At 49.5% G+C, this 17,237-nt stretch overlaps 1 protein-coding gene across 1 annotated transcript; it reads left to right on the forward strand.

Annotated features, from left to right (window-relative positions):
• Positions 1–3,711: 3,711 nt before the first annotated feature.
• SP9 (Sp9 transcription factor) lies at positions 3,712–7,313 on the forward strand. The gene is made up of 2 exons (XM_083587236.1): positions 3,712–3,942; positions 4,803–7,313. Exons 1-2 carry the CDS (start codon positions 3,922–3,924, stop codon positions 6,153–6,155), a joined length of 1,374 nt encoding a protein of 457 aa, XP_083443362.1. The 5' UTR covers positions 3,712–3,921; the 3' UTR covers positions 6,156–7,313.
• Positions 7,314–17,237: the final 9,924 nt, after the last annotated feature.

Here is a 17,237-nt window from a genome sequence, read left to right on the forward strand (position 1 = left end):
AGGGAGGAGGATGCAATTATTTGAACAAATGTTTTGGGGCAGGCTGTGTTTTCCCCTTCTGAAAAAGAAGTACCCCTGCAGTCCCTTGCGCGCAGACCGGGACGCACCCAGCAGTCGGGCAAACTCGGGTATATTTGACAGCAATTGCTCTTCAGTCGATGGATTTAGAATTGCTTAAAAAGAAAGAAAGAAAAGGCCCGTCGGTGCAAAAGCGCCATTTCATCGGAAGGCTCTGGAGTGTGAACCCGCGAAGCCGCCCCCCCCTCTTTCCAAATCATCTCTAATGAACCAATTGTTTGGCGCTTCTACCTCCCGAAGATTTGCAACTTTCGGAGTTGGTGCAGATCAAAGGGGCCCGTGGAAACGCGGGGAACCTCTGGGAAACTGGATTTGCTGGAAGGAAGGAGGGCTGTTGCCTTTAATTAGCCCATTCTTCTTTATTAGTATTCATATTGAGATTTAAAGGGGGGAAGGAGGGGAGAGAGGAGAGGGAGAGATGCATGTTGATTTAAGCCCCCGTGTATTTACCATGTAAATATATTCCGAGACAAAAAAAACGTCACGGATCAATTGTAAAGGACCCGGATACATAATTTTAAAAAATCAGTTTCAGTTTATATGAGGTTCTCACCCCACTTTCGCTTCTTAGTCGGATTTGTTTATGCAGAATCGACATTTAATAGTGCTAATTGCACTCCAGTTAAATTGCCCTGATTGCAGAAAGGGAAGCAATTTTCGTGCTCTCTGTCTGGGTTTGGAAGAAATTGTTTTATATTCACCTCTTTATAAAGAAGTAGAGATAAGGCACCGAGCCTCTGCACAAATTGCACTTATGGGCTGACTGGCAGCATTCAGGCGCTATAATAGAGCATTATTTGGCCGTTTTGAATAATGTAAAGCGGTTGCTGAAAACCATTCTCCTGAAAATTGCTTTAACTTTTAAAAGGGTGATGATTCACTCCAAACCAGGGCCCTTTGTTACATTGTCATTATCCCCCCCCCCAAATGTTTTAACAGTCAGCTCGACACTTCGGCATAACACGCTGATCTTTGTTTAAAAACTAGGGTTTTTGGAGTATGAAGAAATCTGACAGAAAACGCTTGACCCCCTCTCAAGATCTGGGAGCAGGGATTTCTCCGGCTCCTCCGAGCGCTGAGTTGATTCCCTTCCTTTCAGACGCGCACCGTCGTCGTCCTTCCCAGCCGAAATCCCACTTTACTTTTATTTACTTGCAAAGACGCGATGGATTAAAGACGGGCAGCAGGAAGAGACGACGCCCCTGCGCGTTGCAAAACAGGACCCGGGGAGCAATCAGCTTCGGGGACATGTGCGGGCTGCGCGTTTTGCTTGTTTAGGAGGCGCTGGGTGGGGGAATCTGTTGTGGGTGCCCACAGACGTCATCTTAAAATGAGTGATTAAAACAAAAGAAAACACCCACCCACACCCCCTGCTCTGTGAATTGGCATCAATTGGGGGGGGGGGTCGAGGGAAGAGAGGGAGAATTATTATATTTATCCTTTCGCCAGCCTTATCCTTAAAGAGAGGGTGGGAGAAAGACTCTCCCTTTCTCCTCCCCGAACTGCCCCCTGGCTAGCCAGAAACGCCTCGCCGCCACTTAGCAATCCACCTCTATTAGCAAATGCAACGGAGGCTTTTTTCTATAAATAAACAGGAGAGCTGGCCTCCCTCCCTCCCTCCAGATACGGGTGCAGGAGGCTGTGTCACCTGTTGGATGAAGGATTCTGGCGACGTGGCCCTCTGGGGCTCCCCCCCTACCCCACCCCCTGCTACAGCTTTGCTGGGAGGCTGGATTTCCACCCCAAGTGCACACACACACGCACAATCGTTTTTCCATAGCTGCCCATCTCTAGCACTTAAACGCTCCTCTCTGGCAGTCTTGGAATGAGCTTCCCTGGCGCACCTTTTTGCTGTACGGGCACTCCCAATGCCTCTGCACTGGGGGCAGCAATCGTGGGCACAGATCCCCCCCCCATTCCACAATTCTAGACTTTTGTGGACTCCTTTGCCCCACGCCAGCCGAAGCAAAACAGCACTGGCTGTAAAGCATAATAATAATAATAATAATAATAATAATAATAATAATAATAATAATAATATTGGAGCTCCACTGAAGCCAGCTTGTTGATTGCTTTGAAAGTGTATCGTGACACAAAACGGGGTTCTTCTTTTAATGCATACTTGTGTGTGTGTTGTTTCTCTTTTTTTCTTTAAATGGTGACAGAAGGAAAGCTCTGTGTGTGTGTGTGTGTGTGGCGAGAGAGGGGGGGAGAAGGAAATCGTGATTCCCCCCTCCTTGCCTTTGAACCACGTGTATTCTGCATCTGCGAACTGACGAGGTTCGGAGGTAGCAGATGTTGGCAGAAAGGGAGATTTAAGCAGGAGGAAGAAACCTAAGTTTTTTTACCTCTCTGCGCCTCCCCCCCTCCCCCTCCCCGTCCCTCCAAACCGCAGCGAGGATTAGACGAGCAGACAAAAAAAAAAAAAACAACAACGATGGGATAATCACAGCGTTGGAGAACATCTGGAGGATTTGGAGACGTGTGCGCTCGTGTGCTTTCTTTAAAAAAAGTTGATCTTTCGCCCGGCCGCGGGAAAAAGGGTGAGTTTGACGCAATTTCTTGAAGGTCCTCCGTCATCCTCTGCAATGGCTGCCCAAAAGCGGCTGGTTGACGAAGTTCCCCGTATTTGTCACATGCAGGGTACGGATAGAAAAGTCTCTGTAACTTCTCGGTACGTGTGGAAGGGGGGGCGGGCGAGAATCTGTCCAAGAATGCTTCTTACTTACAGACACACACACGCAGGAATACGTGAGGACAAGAAAAAGGTCCAGCGCAGACTCTGCAAACTTGGTCTCGTCTTTCTTTATCCACACCTTTAAAGGGGGACATTCTTGCACTTCTCTGGCAGAGGAGCGCTAGGAAACCACCCAGATGTCTGTGAACTAGGATAATAAAATACTTCCCCTCCCCGATGTTATATAATCCAAAGATTGCATTTTTTAAATATTTAAATCTTTTATTCCAAACGAATCTAGCAAACGTATAAAAGCATTGCCAATGACTGAGGGGTGTGCGGTGGGTTGGTGTTTAAAAAAAAAAATGTGAACAGGCTTTTTTTATCGTTTAATGTTCTGCAAACGCTTTTCTTGGAACCCGTACGATGCTAGACATCCCTGCGCCCTGCAGAGACCAGGGTGACAGTGGAGGCCTGTACGGGTAAAAAGTCTGCCTCTTTATGTGGCACGGCGTGACACACCTAGTTCGGTTTAATGAACGAGGGGAATTAATGAGCTGTGTAATGTTCGGGATAGGAGGGGGGGGATCGAAAAGCGACGGGGGGAGGTCTGAATTGGAAAGAAAAAAAGCCGTTTGCATTCTCCCATTCTTCGCTGCCCTTTACGCCCCTACCCCCGAAATGGGAGAGGAAGTGTCATCATGTTCTCTTCTGTCACAACCTTGGCGATGTTTAAACCTAGGCTTTATTTATTTATATTTTATTTTATTTTTAAAAAAGTTAATTGCGATATAATGTTTTTAAAAGACCCCCAAAGCACGCTGGTGCGATTTCTTAAACGCGCCCCCCCCCCCCGCAATGCCTTGAGCCCGCCCGCACCTTCTGCCTTTGACTGGCACGCGCCCAGAGCCCTGGCTCTTACATCTCCAAGTTCCCTGATTGGCTGCGGAGCAACTCCTGCTCGCTCTTTCTCCACCCTCATTGGGCAAGAGTCTCAGCCAGCGGTACTTCAAAGCAGGCGCTCCCCACACTTAGGCTGAGTTTAGCCGTCCAGAGACAGGAGTGTACTTAGCGCAAGTGGGGGAAATACAGCGGGGAGCGCCGAGGACGCTCGCGCGAGGCAGAGCCCCCCTTCGGATCCCGCCGCCCAGCCGGGAGACTTGGCTATGGCTACGTCTATACTTGGGGTAAGTCGGGAGGCGCTTCCGGGCTTGAGGACCTCGGCTTTCGTTGTCTTCTTCTTTTTATATGGGCGAACCTTAAAACTGTTGCTGTCGCCGCAGCGAGCAGTTCGTGGTTGCACGTCGGGAGAAAGGGGGTAGAAGCGTAAAGGTAAAATAAAGCTTGCTTTATTTCGATTCCAGTTGCTGTAAAGAAGCAGCTCGTTTTTGCTCGCCGATCTGATTTGCAGCCCTGCCATGTTTTCCTAAAATTTCTGCGCGAATCCCCCACGTAGGCTGCTCAGGTTTTCCCGGTTCGTAACCCATATCCCGCTCGAGGTTTCTCTGCAGCGTAGTTTCAGACCTTTTGGAGAGCGCATAGTTTTTGCTCTCGGGATCTTTGCCATTAAGGCCGATTTGTTTGCCCCACCACCGCCACAAAGGGGGGACGGGGGGAGATGAGAAAAATGCATCGACTTCATCTTTTAAAAAAAAAAAAAAAAAAAGCAGACGCGCGATTTATTTCCGTTCTTTCTTTTTTTAAGCGTGGTTTTCTTTCTGCTTCTGTCGTGGCTGCTCCCTGGACCTTTGTGATTTAAAAACCTCGCCTCCCACCCTTTCCTGCTGCTGGATGGCGGTGAAAAGCACGTCCAAATAATAAGATCGGCAACAATAACAAACCCAGCTAGGCGGGATGCGGTGGCCCGGGAGTCTGATTGGTTTCGTTTTGTTTTAAAGGTCGAGTAAATTGCGCGGAACTTTTCGCCAGGACGCCGTTGCCGTGGCTTTCGGGGCCTGTTGCGCGCGCCTTTCCCCGCGGCGGCGGATGCGGGGCTTGGGCGCGAGAGGCTGACGGGCTGGTTTTTGTGTCTCCCTCCCCTCCACAGGAAGAGCCACGCTTCGGGACCACGCCTTTGGCCATGCTGGCCGCCACCTGCAACAAGATCGGCAACACCAGCCCGCTGACCACCTTGCCGGAGTCGAGCGCTTTCGCCAAGGGCAGCTTCCACCCGTGGAAGCGCTCCACCTCCAGCTGCAACCTGGGCTCCAGCCTGTCCGGCTTCACGGTGGCCACCAGCCGCGGCTCGAGCGGGCTGGCCAGCGGCAGCGGCACGGCCAACAGCGCCTTCTGCCTGGCCTCCACGTCGCCCACCTCGTCGGCCTTCAGCAGCGACTACAGCGGCCTCTTCTCCAACTCGGCGGCGGCCGCGGCGGCCGCGGCGGGAGTTTCCCCTCAGGAGGCCGGCGGGCAGTCGGCCTTCATCTCCAAAGTGCACAGCTCGGCGGCCGACAGCCTGTACCCCCGCGTGGGCATGGCGCACCCTTACGAGTCGTGGTACAAGTCCGGCTTCCACTCGACGCTGGCGGCGGGCGAGGTGGCCAACGGCGCGGCGTCGTCGTGGTGGGACGTGCACACCAACCCGGGCTCGTGGCTGGAGGTGCAGAACCCGGCCGGCGGCCTGCAGAGCCCGCTGCACTCGGGCGCCCCCCAGGCCTCCCTGCACTCGCAGCTGGGCACCTACAACCCGGCCGACTTCAGCTCCCTCACGCACTCGGCCTTCAGCTCCACGGGCCTGGGCTCGACGGCGGCGTCGCACCTGCTCTCCACTAGCCAGCACCTGCTCACGCAGGAGGGCTTCAAGCCCGTGCTCCCCTCGTACACGGACTCCAGCGCCGCGGTGGCGGCCGCCAGCGCTATGATTTCTGGCGCCGCGGCGGCCGCGGCAGCTGGGGGAGGCTCGGCGCGCTCCGCCCGGCGCTACTCGGGCAGGGCCACCTGCGACTGCCCCAACTGCCAGGAGGCCGAGCGTCTGGGGCCGGCGGGGGCGAGCCTGAGGCGCAAGGGCCTGCACAGCTGCCACATCCCCGGCTGCGGGAAGGTGTACGGCAAGACGTCGCACCTCAAGGCGCACCTGCGCTGGCACACGGGCGAGCGGCCCTTCGTCTGCAACTGGCTCTTCTGCGGCAAGCGCTTCACGCGCTCCGACGAGCTGCAGAGGCACCTGCGGACTCACACGGGCGAGAAGCGCTTCGCCTGCCCGGTCTGCAACAAGCGCTTCATGCGCAGCGACCACCTCAGCAAACACATTAAGACGCACAACGGCGGAGGAGGGGGCAAAAAGGGCAGCGACAGCGACACGGACGCCAGCAACCTGGAGACGCCGCGCTCCGAGTCGCCCGACCTCATCCTGCACGAGGCGCGGGGCAAGGACTCCACAGCGGGGCCCAACGACTCGTAGTAGGGGCTGAGGGAGGGCGGCGGAGGAGGCGGCGGCGGCGGGAGAAGTTTTGGCGGGAGAAGTTTTGGCGGGACACGGACGCGCCAAGGAAGAGGCCGGAGGAGAGAGAGAGCGCGCGAGGAGAGGAAGCGGCGCGCGCGGGAAGGGAGGGGAGGGGGACGCCGAAGGCAACCCCAGAAACAGCAGCAGCAGCACCGCCACTTTGGCTCCACTTTTCCAGGAGCTTTCGAAAGGGGGGGGGAGAAGGGGTGGGAGTGGGTGAAAAAGGTGAAGCAGAGGGCGCGCTTTTTAGACCTTTTTTATATATATAAAGACTGTTGTTGGAGAGACTTGAACCCGGCCGGAAAGGGCAGAGACGCAGACAAAACAACCATTCAGTAAACAATAAACCACGACCTTATCTTCCTGGCGAACAGCAATAGAAGCGGCTGGAGATCACGCGCAGGCTCCCCTCTCCGAAAAGAAAAGGGGGGAAAAATCAGACTAAACCAAGCAAAATTTAAAGGGGGGCAAAAAAAAACCACCAAACCAAACCATGAAGCAAACGAAACAACAACCCGCCACCCAGGACCCCACCACGCAGCCCTTTTGGAGTGGATTATTATAATATAGCTATACGTATAAACCTACTGCAGACTAAAGCAAGTCGTAATCGACAAAGCAATCAACCACGACGCTTTTTCTATTTAAATATTGGAAAAGGAGAAATCGTCCTTTACACACACACTCAGACACACAAACACACACAGAGGCTTAAGGTGAGAAATTAAACTGGAAAACGGTTGAGACAGTTTATCTCTGTATCATCAAACAAATGTATAAATAGGGTTTCAAAACACACACACACACAAAGGATCGCGTTCTCTCTTTTCCCCTTGTAAATGTCAATTCTAATAGGGATTTTTTTTTGGGAGGGGGTAATTCCTGAAATTCAGGGGAGCTTTTTTTTTTAAAAAAGAAATTATTATGATTATTATTATTATTTCTGATGCACTTTGTGGAGGTCAGTATATATGTAAGAGATATTTAACATGTTGAGTTAACATTTCACTCACACCAGTAAGTTAAGGTTGTTTAAAGGAATTAAATGCGTTTATCTGTATTGAGGGGGGGGGGGACGACGACACTTGGCATAATATTTTCATTTTGGTATTATTAAAGAACTCTGAACAATGCGCTCTGGGGTTTCATTTCCACCCCGCCCCCTGCCTCAGCCAAAGGACTTTGCATTGCGATCTGCCTTCCTCTTGCTTAGATCGTTTTATCTCCAGGTACATGGGATCGGATTAGGTTTGCAATTCTATACACACTAACTAAGGCATCAGGGGCCCATTGAATTCCATAGGATTTCCTTCCGAGTAAACACGCTTCCGGGTTGTGAGTTCCATGTGTTCAGCTCGAATGAAAATGCTGAATGCTATGAATACTAAGGATCTGGTGTCAGCCAGGACCCCTCAAGGACAATAGATAATCTGAATAAACCAAGTCCCCTTATTTAGGATTGCTGTTCGTATCCTATTGAAATGTCAGCGACAAAAATTGCCCGTTGATTTGGATGGGCTGCGATCCTAGAGCGCCTGGCGCAGCAGCCCAGTGTGTGAAAACCCAACTTGTTAAAGCGACTTATTGTTTAAATGATAGACATCGCCTCCCCAGAAAGAAATGAGAGACCCATCTTCAAACCCCATATCCGATCTTGGGAGATTTTCATAAATGATTTGCCTCTTATAAGGAGTTTAAAGATAAACCTGGGGCCGAGCAAGTATTTACTGTGTTAAAAAGCCTGCAACGCATCCAACAAGGTTGCTCAGGTTAGAGAGGAAGGCAGCCCCGAGGGAATAAATAGCTAGAGTCAATACTCCGGAAAAGACATTTCATGCCTAAATGAAAATCTTGTTAAATGTTATTAATTTTGACTTGGAGCACAGAGCAGCCCCCTGTGCCTTGTATTCCCTTATTAGAGATTCATGTCTTATCAAATATCTAATTAATCTCCTAGACATCATTTGTTCTGGCCAACTTTATCTCAGCTGGTCCGCGGGGAAAACCCTCGGAATATTCTCTGTGACAAAGCTTCCCTTGAAGATCCTTTTAATTGTCTAAATTAACTGCGCCGAATTTGCATGTCAAACGGCTAAGGGCAACCTGAGATAAAATGTAAACGTTTTAAAAAGCTTCCCCCAAACCAAGCACTTGATTTGATAACTGGTCCTTTTTTTAATGTTAGGGAAGACAACTGGCTCCTTTCCCTTTTCAAAAGACAGTTGATCTATGCAAATAGTGAATTGGAAATGCTTATGTCTCCCCCATGCAGTCAAATGGTCCTCGCCTGTTATTTGAATATCAGTGGCTCTGCTATTGAAAAGGTTCAAGGATGCTCTCTGACTTCTTTGTGATTACGCAGTGCAGCGTCTTATTCTAAAGGGGGGTGGAAAAAACCTCAGGAATAATTAACGCCTGGGATAAGGCCTGGGAACACATTTGGGACAGGAATCTCATTTAAACGGGCTCTTTCAAAATAAGGCACAGTTAAATTGACCAGAAGGCAATTATTGAAATGAAAATTATTTTCACTCCTTTTGTCTTCTGACCACCAACTTAACAGTCGCAGGATATCTTTTTTTTTTTTAAGGGAAAATCGTTCCAATGAGATAATTGCGCTACTTTAAGGGGGAAGAGAGAGACTCTGCGAAGGAGCAGAGAGAAAGAGGTTACATTGGAGGTGGGGGGGAGGGGAGAAAGTTAATTTAGATTGCACGTTTGCAGAAAGAAAGGCGAAAATATATGTGAAGCCCCTTTTTTATTTTACGAAATTGGGCATGCAAATGCAAGCCACCCAGCCGATCCGATCCTATCCTATCCGCTGGATTTGCTGGCAAAAGTAGGCGAAAGAATCCCTGAATAAAAACATCTGTTGTGTCTAGCAGGGCTCGTATTTAGCTTCCCTCGGTAATTGTGCTGAAATGCAGCCGCTGAAAACCGGGGCTAGATTATAATGTCTCCAGCAGTATTGTGAACCCGGAGTCTTTCAATGCAAAGCTGAGAAGGGCTGCCAGAAGCTTATCTGCAGGAAAAGGGGCAATTTCACTTTGAGCTGTTTATCTGTCTACCGGTGTCGGTGGTAAATAATACGATTCTTATTTATTTTATTTGTTTCGCCCGACACAGGGCGGTGTCGATAATGGGTTCCTCTCTCCCCACTATGGCAAGCTTAATTTGGGGGGCGGTGGGGAGGGGAGCGCTTGCTAAGTGTGTGAATCTCTCCATGCCCCAGACCCAAGTCTCCACAATACATTTGTGTTGTTTATATTGGGGTTTTGGAAGGAGGAGAGGGAAGACAACGGCAGCTGGGGACGACGACAGAGGACACGCTTGAGGAGGGGCAAAGTAAACAGAAAGCTTTAAGAGCTATGCAGGATGCAGCTTCCCTCCCGGTCAGTTGTGCTGTTGTTGTGTGGGGCTTGCCTAAGGAATGCGTCCTGGCTGGGTTGTTGGGCAGCAAGCTGCTTTGTTTGCGATCTGTAATAAAAAAAGAAACAAATAAATATATAAAACCCAGATCAAAGGGCTCCCCGTCCAGGTCCCACTTTCTGCCAGGCCGGGGTTACAATTCTCAGCTCAATGATCAAGGACCTCTCTGCATTCCTGTTGCCCCTTCGAGGTCAGGAAACGTCCATCATTTACAGACTCCCCAGAAACGGAGAAGGGGGAAAACTTCAGAGCCTGGCCGAGAGGGGAATAAGAAGGAATGCTAACTTTTTTTCCTCCCCGCGGAGGAGGGGGATATTTATCCAATAACCGGAAACAAATCTGATCATTGTTAGAACTCTCAGATTTTCGCAGTCCCATATGTTTGTGTGTGTGTGTGTTTACGCACACATAAGAAAGGATGAGAGCAGAAGCAAACTCGCTCCCTCTTTTCCATTTGTTTTAGTGGAGAGACACCCCCGCCCTCTTAAAAGGGGATTTGGAGAGCCTAGACAAGACACCGGGAAGGGGAATATAGGCTGGGGCGGTGTGTGTGTGTGTGTTTATGGCTGAGCGGGATTGTGGGGGAAGAGAAAACCGCTTTCACTGGATGGCACTTTACGCGTGAGGTTTACCCAAACGACTGTTTGTACTTTCTCTCACCCCGGTATTGTTACTTCCGGGGGGGGGCACACAAGTCAAAAGAGGGCTGGTTTCAGCACGCGGTTTAGATCGGCGGGCACATCAACGCGCACCCTCCGGGGCTGCAACCCAAAATCTGGCTTCCCTAGGCTTGCTGCTAAGCAAAAACAGCAGAGGATGGTGCTTTAGGTGGTAGAGACTGAAGTGGGGAGGGATCGCGCACTGCTTACCAGGGAGGGAGGGTATCTGAAGCCGATCTGTTGTCCTATTCAACCGGATCTCGCCCCTTATTTCATGCATGCTCCTTGGGGTTTTCTGCTCAAATGCCTCTCTGTTTAATTTTGTTCTATGAAGTTCATATTTGCGCGCGCGTGTGTGCTCGTCCCGGTATAACCGCGACAGCTGATTATTTTTCACATCCACCCACCCATACACGCAGCAAGTTTATCTTCTAATTTATTTGCAGCCGTTATCTGTATTCACCCAAGAATCTTTTTCCGAGCTCAAAAAAAAAAAGCAGATGAGGAATATGCTGCAGAAAAATCCGGCCTATTTGGGTAATTGGTATACTAAGTGTTTATTTTAAGTGAGAATAATTTAGCTACAAATTTCCTTAAGGAATAACATTCTTAACGTATTAAAAAACCCCCTGAAAACTCTGATTTGCTTTTATGTTTGACAGTCACTTTTGAGTCCTTGGAGAAGAGGAGGAGGAGGGGAAGGAACCGGTGGGAGGGAAGGATTCTGATAATTTCTGACTCTTTAGCGCCATCTAGAGCTGGTCGCGGGGGAAGAGATTCCTTTCCGATTCATTCCGAAAACCGTCTTGTGTTATATTCTCTGTAAGAGAATTGTGGTACAAACCTCCACTTTTTTTCCTCACTTTTTGGCCAAGCCGGCACCTCCTAAATCTATCTACAACGAAGCAGCTAGGACCGAATGTTCAACAGATGCCACTTATACTGAATTCGTGCATTTGTGAACACTAATAATAGTACATAAACCGAAAGGAGGAGAGAGAAAAATTCTTTCTGACTCTGGGAGTCAGGTCATTGTTCCGTTTTTCTTCTCCTCTTTATGCATTCCATATATTAGGGGCATCGATAGGAGTCTTCCCATGTTTCTGAAGACCCCGGCGCGCGATGGCTGCAGCTAAGGCCATTTTCCAACCGGGACTAGGTTTGGACAAGCGCGGCGTGGCCAAAGGCTCTTTCTCCTCCGTGCGCCACGTGCCGAGCGGTGCATTTTATTTGCAGAACAGAGAGGTTGAAAAGCTCCTTCCATCCTTTCTTTGGCCAAGGACCTGAAATCGTGGCGTTGCAGATCGATTTCAGACCTTGCGCGCAAAAGCTACGGATTAAGGGAAAGTGGCCGTATTTGCCGCCGCCACCTAGGTATGGTGACTCCGGCTCCGCCGCCTGCTGCCGCTCCTTAGGAGCAGTTCGGAGCCTGGCGGCGTTGGTGCTTAAAGCCATTTCTATCCGCTTTCGCTGTGGCACAAATAATGGGGTGCTAATTCCACCAGAGTAAGCCAGTTTGGAAACGCGAAGTTTTTTTTTGGTTTTTTTTTTTGGAGAAACGCCGTAACGTGGTGGAAAAGGGTTGCTTGGCTCGAGATCAGACCTCCTGTCGTCCCCGTCCCCCCCAACTTTCCCATTGCGCCAAAAAAAAAAAATGCTTAAATTTCCCCGTTCAAATACTTCCAGTTCCTGGCTTTTAAGCTTGCATTAGACGGCGCAGGAGGCGCAAGAACCACTTGCAGCTCTTTGCGGCGCACTGTAAATATAAGGCTCAAGGAAGGAGAGAGCAGCTTGGGAAGATCAGAGGAGGCGGCTGACTTTTTCTTCTTCTTCCCCTCGCTCTATCTCTCTCTCTCTCACACACACCCCCACCCCGCTTCGCCCATTTGGAAAAAGCCAAGCGGACGGAAACCTTTGATTCCCCCGCCGCCTAGCCAAGAAGAAGGGCAGGCCTGCGGGAGGCCCGGGCGTTTTGGTGCGGTCAGCTATGTAAACGTGGCTGCTCTGCTTCACGGCAGGCTCCGCCTCCCCGCCGCCATCCTCTCCCTCGGCGCAGCCCAATGAGTTTGGGCTTTTGCCTCGCTTGCTGCCGGTTTAATATCCGTCTCCCCGCGCTGCCTGTTCCCAAGATGTGCTAATTACTACTTGGATAGCAGGGCCCCCAAGTCCTTGTCCATTACCCTACTACAAAGTAGGGCTTTTTTGCTTGGGGGGGGGCGATTTATTTTTTTTAATTATTAAAAAAAAATGCCTTTCAGCCTAAAGCTGCCTTACCTGAATGTCATAATTACAGTAATTATGTACATCCAAATTACATGCTAATTAAATTAGAATCAAATCGTTCTAAATCGAAATCAAATGAGGTAGCGGGAATTAATCAATGACAACATAAATAGAGAGCTTCCTTAGGGGATATTTATTGTAACGATCCAAGAGGGAATCTGAGCCGAAAAGTCACCTGTTTATTTACTTTTCAATTAGTAATAATTTATGCTTCTTCGCCGTCTAAATTTCGAAGCTGTCGGCTGATTCCCCGTGCCCTCCTCCCTCCCTCCCCAGCCTCTATAAATCAAATAGAGCATCAGACTGGGATGGAACCGTCAGAGACTCCCCCAGAACCTCTCTGAAATCCGGGGACATCCAGGCCCACAAAAGGGAGCCCTTCTCTCTCGTTGCCCCATTGAGCCTATGTAGGAGCTATAGGAGGGCATCCTAGGTTTTTCTTTAGCGTCCTATTAAGACTGAGCTGGAGAGTTGCGGAATGGAAACACGCGCGCTATTACGCACCAAACACACGGACACCTTCCCCCCTCTCGCACCTACTCGGTGCTGCAGAGAGACGAATCAAGCGGGTTTCCACCCAAGAGCCCAATTCCACTGGGAACTGGTCACACACACACACATCCCGATTTTCTCGGCCAAGTACATGACTGAACGCCGCTAGTGTTTGTGCACGCTGCGATCCACAAACCGTTTTCAAGTCGTTAGCCGCCATCCACAGAAGTTGGACGGGGCGCAAGTGCACAGGACCCCGATCGTTCTCCAGCAGCTCTTCAGTGCAGGATGGTGTGTGTAAAATTGTTATGGGACTAGTATACCCCAACCTGGGGTGCCTGGCTCAGACCCTCTTCCAGGTCCAGGCTTTTCACGTGGGGACAATTTTCCCTACCCCACGTTCTTTCCCCCCGTCACCTCGGATCATCAATGACATAGACTCGATGGTGCAAACCTGGAACGGCTGGGTTTGCGAGAGATCCCGGTCTCCCCCCACTCCCAATTATGTTTCTTCCTCGGGCCTTGGCATGCCCTAGGAGACGGCAGCCTTGCAGCGCCATCCTATGCAGGTCTACTCAGAAGTAAGCCCCCGTGAGGCACCAGTAAGACTCGGAGACAGTCGTCGTTGGCTCAGGCTGCAGTCCCGTACGCGCTTCCCTGAGCGTAAGTCCCCCTGAACTCCGTGGGAATGACCTCTGAGCAGACCTACCTACGGTTGCGCATAGGCGCTAATAAACCGGCCCTGTTCTTTTCTCGCTAAGCGCAGCAGCCAGCCAACTCTTCTTGCTTTCTGCCGCCAGGCGAGCTCCAATTGCCGCCGGGCCGTGTTTGACTGTGTGCAGCAAATGGAAGGACGCGTTGCTCTCCTTGTCTTTTCTGCCGCCTTTGGCTGACTCCGTTCCCCACCTCGTCCTTCCTCTCCACTTGCTTAAGTATCTGACCCGCCTCCCCGGAGAGCAGCAGTGGGCAACTCGGCCCTCCTCTGGGGGAAATGCCAAGTAGTGGTGGTAATGAACCATTGCTTGTTTATTTTATTTTTATTATTCCCCTTCTCCCCCAAAAAATTATGCCTTCGAAGGCTGAGGGACAAGGCGCCTTTTATTTTACAACCAGGTAAAAAAACAGCCGGGTGAGTGTGTGTTTCTTGTGGTGAAAACACGCCACGCCGGGCTTCGACCGACTGAAGCGAGTCTCCTCAGAGCAAGCGGTTCTGTCAGTGGCGGGAGAGAAGCGCCTCCTGAGCATAGCTGTCAACTTTTCCCTTTTCTTGCGAGGAATCCTATTCGGAATAAGGGAATTTCCCTTTAAAAAGAACGTTGACAGCTATGCTCCTCAGTGTCCGCGGGCGCACACCTGTGGAAACAGGAATCTCCTGCGCGCGAAACCTATCGCTTCAGGCGAAATTCACGTGGGCCGAGGCGAGGGGATTCGCCACTCGGCCTGGCTAGAGGGCTTCGGGTGCTGCTGGCTTGAGGAGGAAGAGAGCGCGAGGGCCCAGCTTCTCCCACGGAGTAGCCCAAGCATCCCCAACCTGCGGCCCTCCAGATGTTTTGGGACTACAGCTCCCATGATCCCTAGCTAACAGGACCAGTGGTCAGGGGTGATGGGAATTCTAGTCCAAAACATCTGGAGGGCCGCAGGTTGGGGATGCCAGGGGTAGCCTGTCAGGGCAACGGCGAGTCCTGTTTTTGCAGCAGCAGGCAGGCCTCCTCCCTCAGATCCTTGATTCTCCCGCAGGAAAGAGCGGGAAGTTCCTTACAGGAAGAGGTTTGCAATGGCGCAGTAGTTTGCAGCTGCCCCTTCTCTGCGCAACTCTGGAGCCCAGCTGCTGAGGATGAGGGAGGGATGCGCGCGCAAACGACGCGCAGAGTTGGAGAGGCGTCGCGGGGGTTGGTTTGCTTTCCGCAGCGGCGGCGACGGCGGCGTCCGGGACCATTTGCAAACCAACAGCACCTCCTGCAGGGTTCGCTTTGCCATCGTCCAACGAAGGTAGGCAGCAAGACTCAGAAACAGTTTGTTAGAAGCAAGCCCTAAGGTTCGTTTTTTTACAACTTTCCAAACTTCCTTTTCCAAATCGCCTCCCCCCGATTCACCACGAGACAAAACAGACTCGGTTAGGGACAACACATTTCTACAAGGGTGTTTTGTTTTGTTTTTTTGCGGAGGGTAGGCGCTGCAGCCACACTTTTATATATATTTGGGTGCACTCTTGCCATATCTGGAGCAGTTCCAGTGTTTTTCTTTAAAAAAATATGTTTAGGGGTACTCTCATTTTCCTACTCATATTGAAATACTGCCCTTCAATGAGGCCAAACTTAGATTCACAAAATGTTGTATGCGTACCCCTGCATCCACCCAGAAAAAAAGCACTTTGCAGTTCTAAAAACGTAAATGTGTGAAAAGGCAGAGAGTTTGGTATAGTTAATGTGCTTTTCCAAACTCTCTTGCTATATATGCTGGGGCTTTCAGGATTATTGGAGCTTCCGCTTCAGCAAAATTAAGCTGATCTTTATATACTGTGGAGCTCCCACAGGATGAGCAATGGCAGCAAGAAAGGTTTTCATCCATAGCCAGTTGCTTATATGACACTGTTCACAAGGGCAAAATTTTAGCCTTGATTGCAAATCTTCTGCCTTAAGCCACCCAATTCTAGTAGCTTTCTGTATTATTATTTTTTTTAAAAAAAACTGTGAATAAGCTGAAAGCTTTCTGCTCATACTTCAAAATGGTATTCAAAAATGTTTTATAATAATAATAATAATAATAATAATAATAATAATAATAATAATAATAATTTATTATTTATACCCCGCCCATCTGGCTGGGCCTCCCCAGCCACTCTGGGCGGCTTCCATAAAAACCAAAAATACAGTTTTAAGGGCAAAACAGCAAGATACGCTTTAAACTTGCTCTTGACTGTGGCTCTGTCAGAACAGGCTGATCTGGAGATACAGGTGGCTGCTTGATACGATCTCAAAATATACAATCACAGAAACATTCACCATAAGCTTCCCAGCTGAATATTCTTCATGATTGCATCCGTCTGAGATACATTGCAAAGAGGCAATGAGCAGTATTGGGGTCCGCTCTGCATTGCATGGGTCAGGTTTAGACAAATGAACAGAGACAGTTAAAGGCCTTTCCATTCGACCAGAAACACAGGAGAAAATAAATAAATCAAGCCACATGTTTGTGGTTTACCTTGATGAACTGCCCTTACAGCAACCAAACTGGAGCACATAGAAATGCTTACTAAAAATAGAGAAAACACATTTCTCTCACACAGGAGGATTAAGTGTAGCGACAGCAGCAGCTGGGTGGCAAACTGCCAGCACAGACAGGCTTGAACCAATGCCCCTTTTCTATGTGCGACAAAATAGGCCACTGTTGTTGTTTTTTTGTGGGGAGAGACTGCTCTTTTCAGAGAAAAAAAGATCCCTTGTACTGCTTATGTTATTCTGAAGGTCCTTTCCAAGTGGGGTCACAAATTTGACTGGGCTGAAAGGCATTTTCAAATGCAGACTTAGTGCCAAAATTAGGTCCTCTTTTCTTTGTTCTCAAGCATAAACTCTGAAATTGTAAGCCCTGGGCACTTCATATTAAGTTCTTGCCCCGTGTCGGCTTAGAAACAAAGAACACAACGATGTTGGGATTTTGTGTCCAGGTATAAGGGTATTGCTTCTCAGAGCATCTAGTGGAGACGGCGACATCTTATCGGGCAAACCAGCATAAGAGACTGCCTTTTCCTCTATGCTCCAATGTAATATTTAAAATGCGTATCCTTGAAACAGTACCATCTATGGATCAAATAGAAACAGAAAGCATAAATGCAGAAGCATTATGGATGAGCACTTTATCACTGTAGAAGGCACTTTCAGTACTCTCCCTAAAGCTTAAGTCAGAAGTGCTGTAAAACCTGTGTGTTTTAGCTTCTGACATGTGGGGTTAAAGTGCTTTGTAGGGTGGCAAGATGGTAAACTATTGTGGTAAACTGCAATAGCCATTTTGTATACATCATTTTTCCGTTAGCCACATGGACCTTTTGACCTAGAGCCAGCTAGAAATGTAAGCACAATTTTGGAATGACAAAGCTGCTAGGTGTACTAGATTTACCATTATTCAGGGGTTATCCTGCAATCGTTTCTTTTTTCACCACTCAATCCTACGTGTGTTTTCT

This window comes from Podarcis filfolensis (genome assembly GCF_964270895.1).
Source record: "Podarcis filfolensis genome assembly, chromosome: 1".
Taxonomy (NCBI): Eukaryota; Metazoa; Chordata; class Lepidosauria; order Squamata; family Lacertidae; genus Podarcis; species Podarcis filfolensis.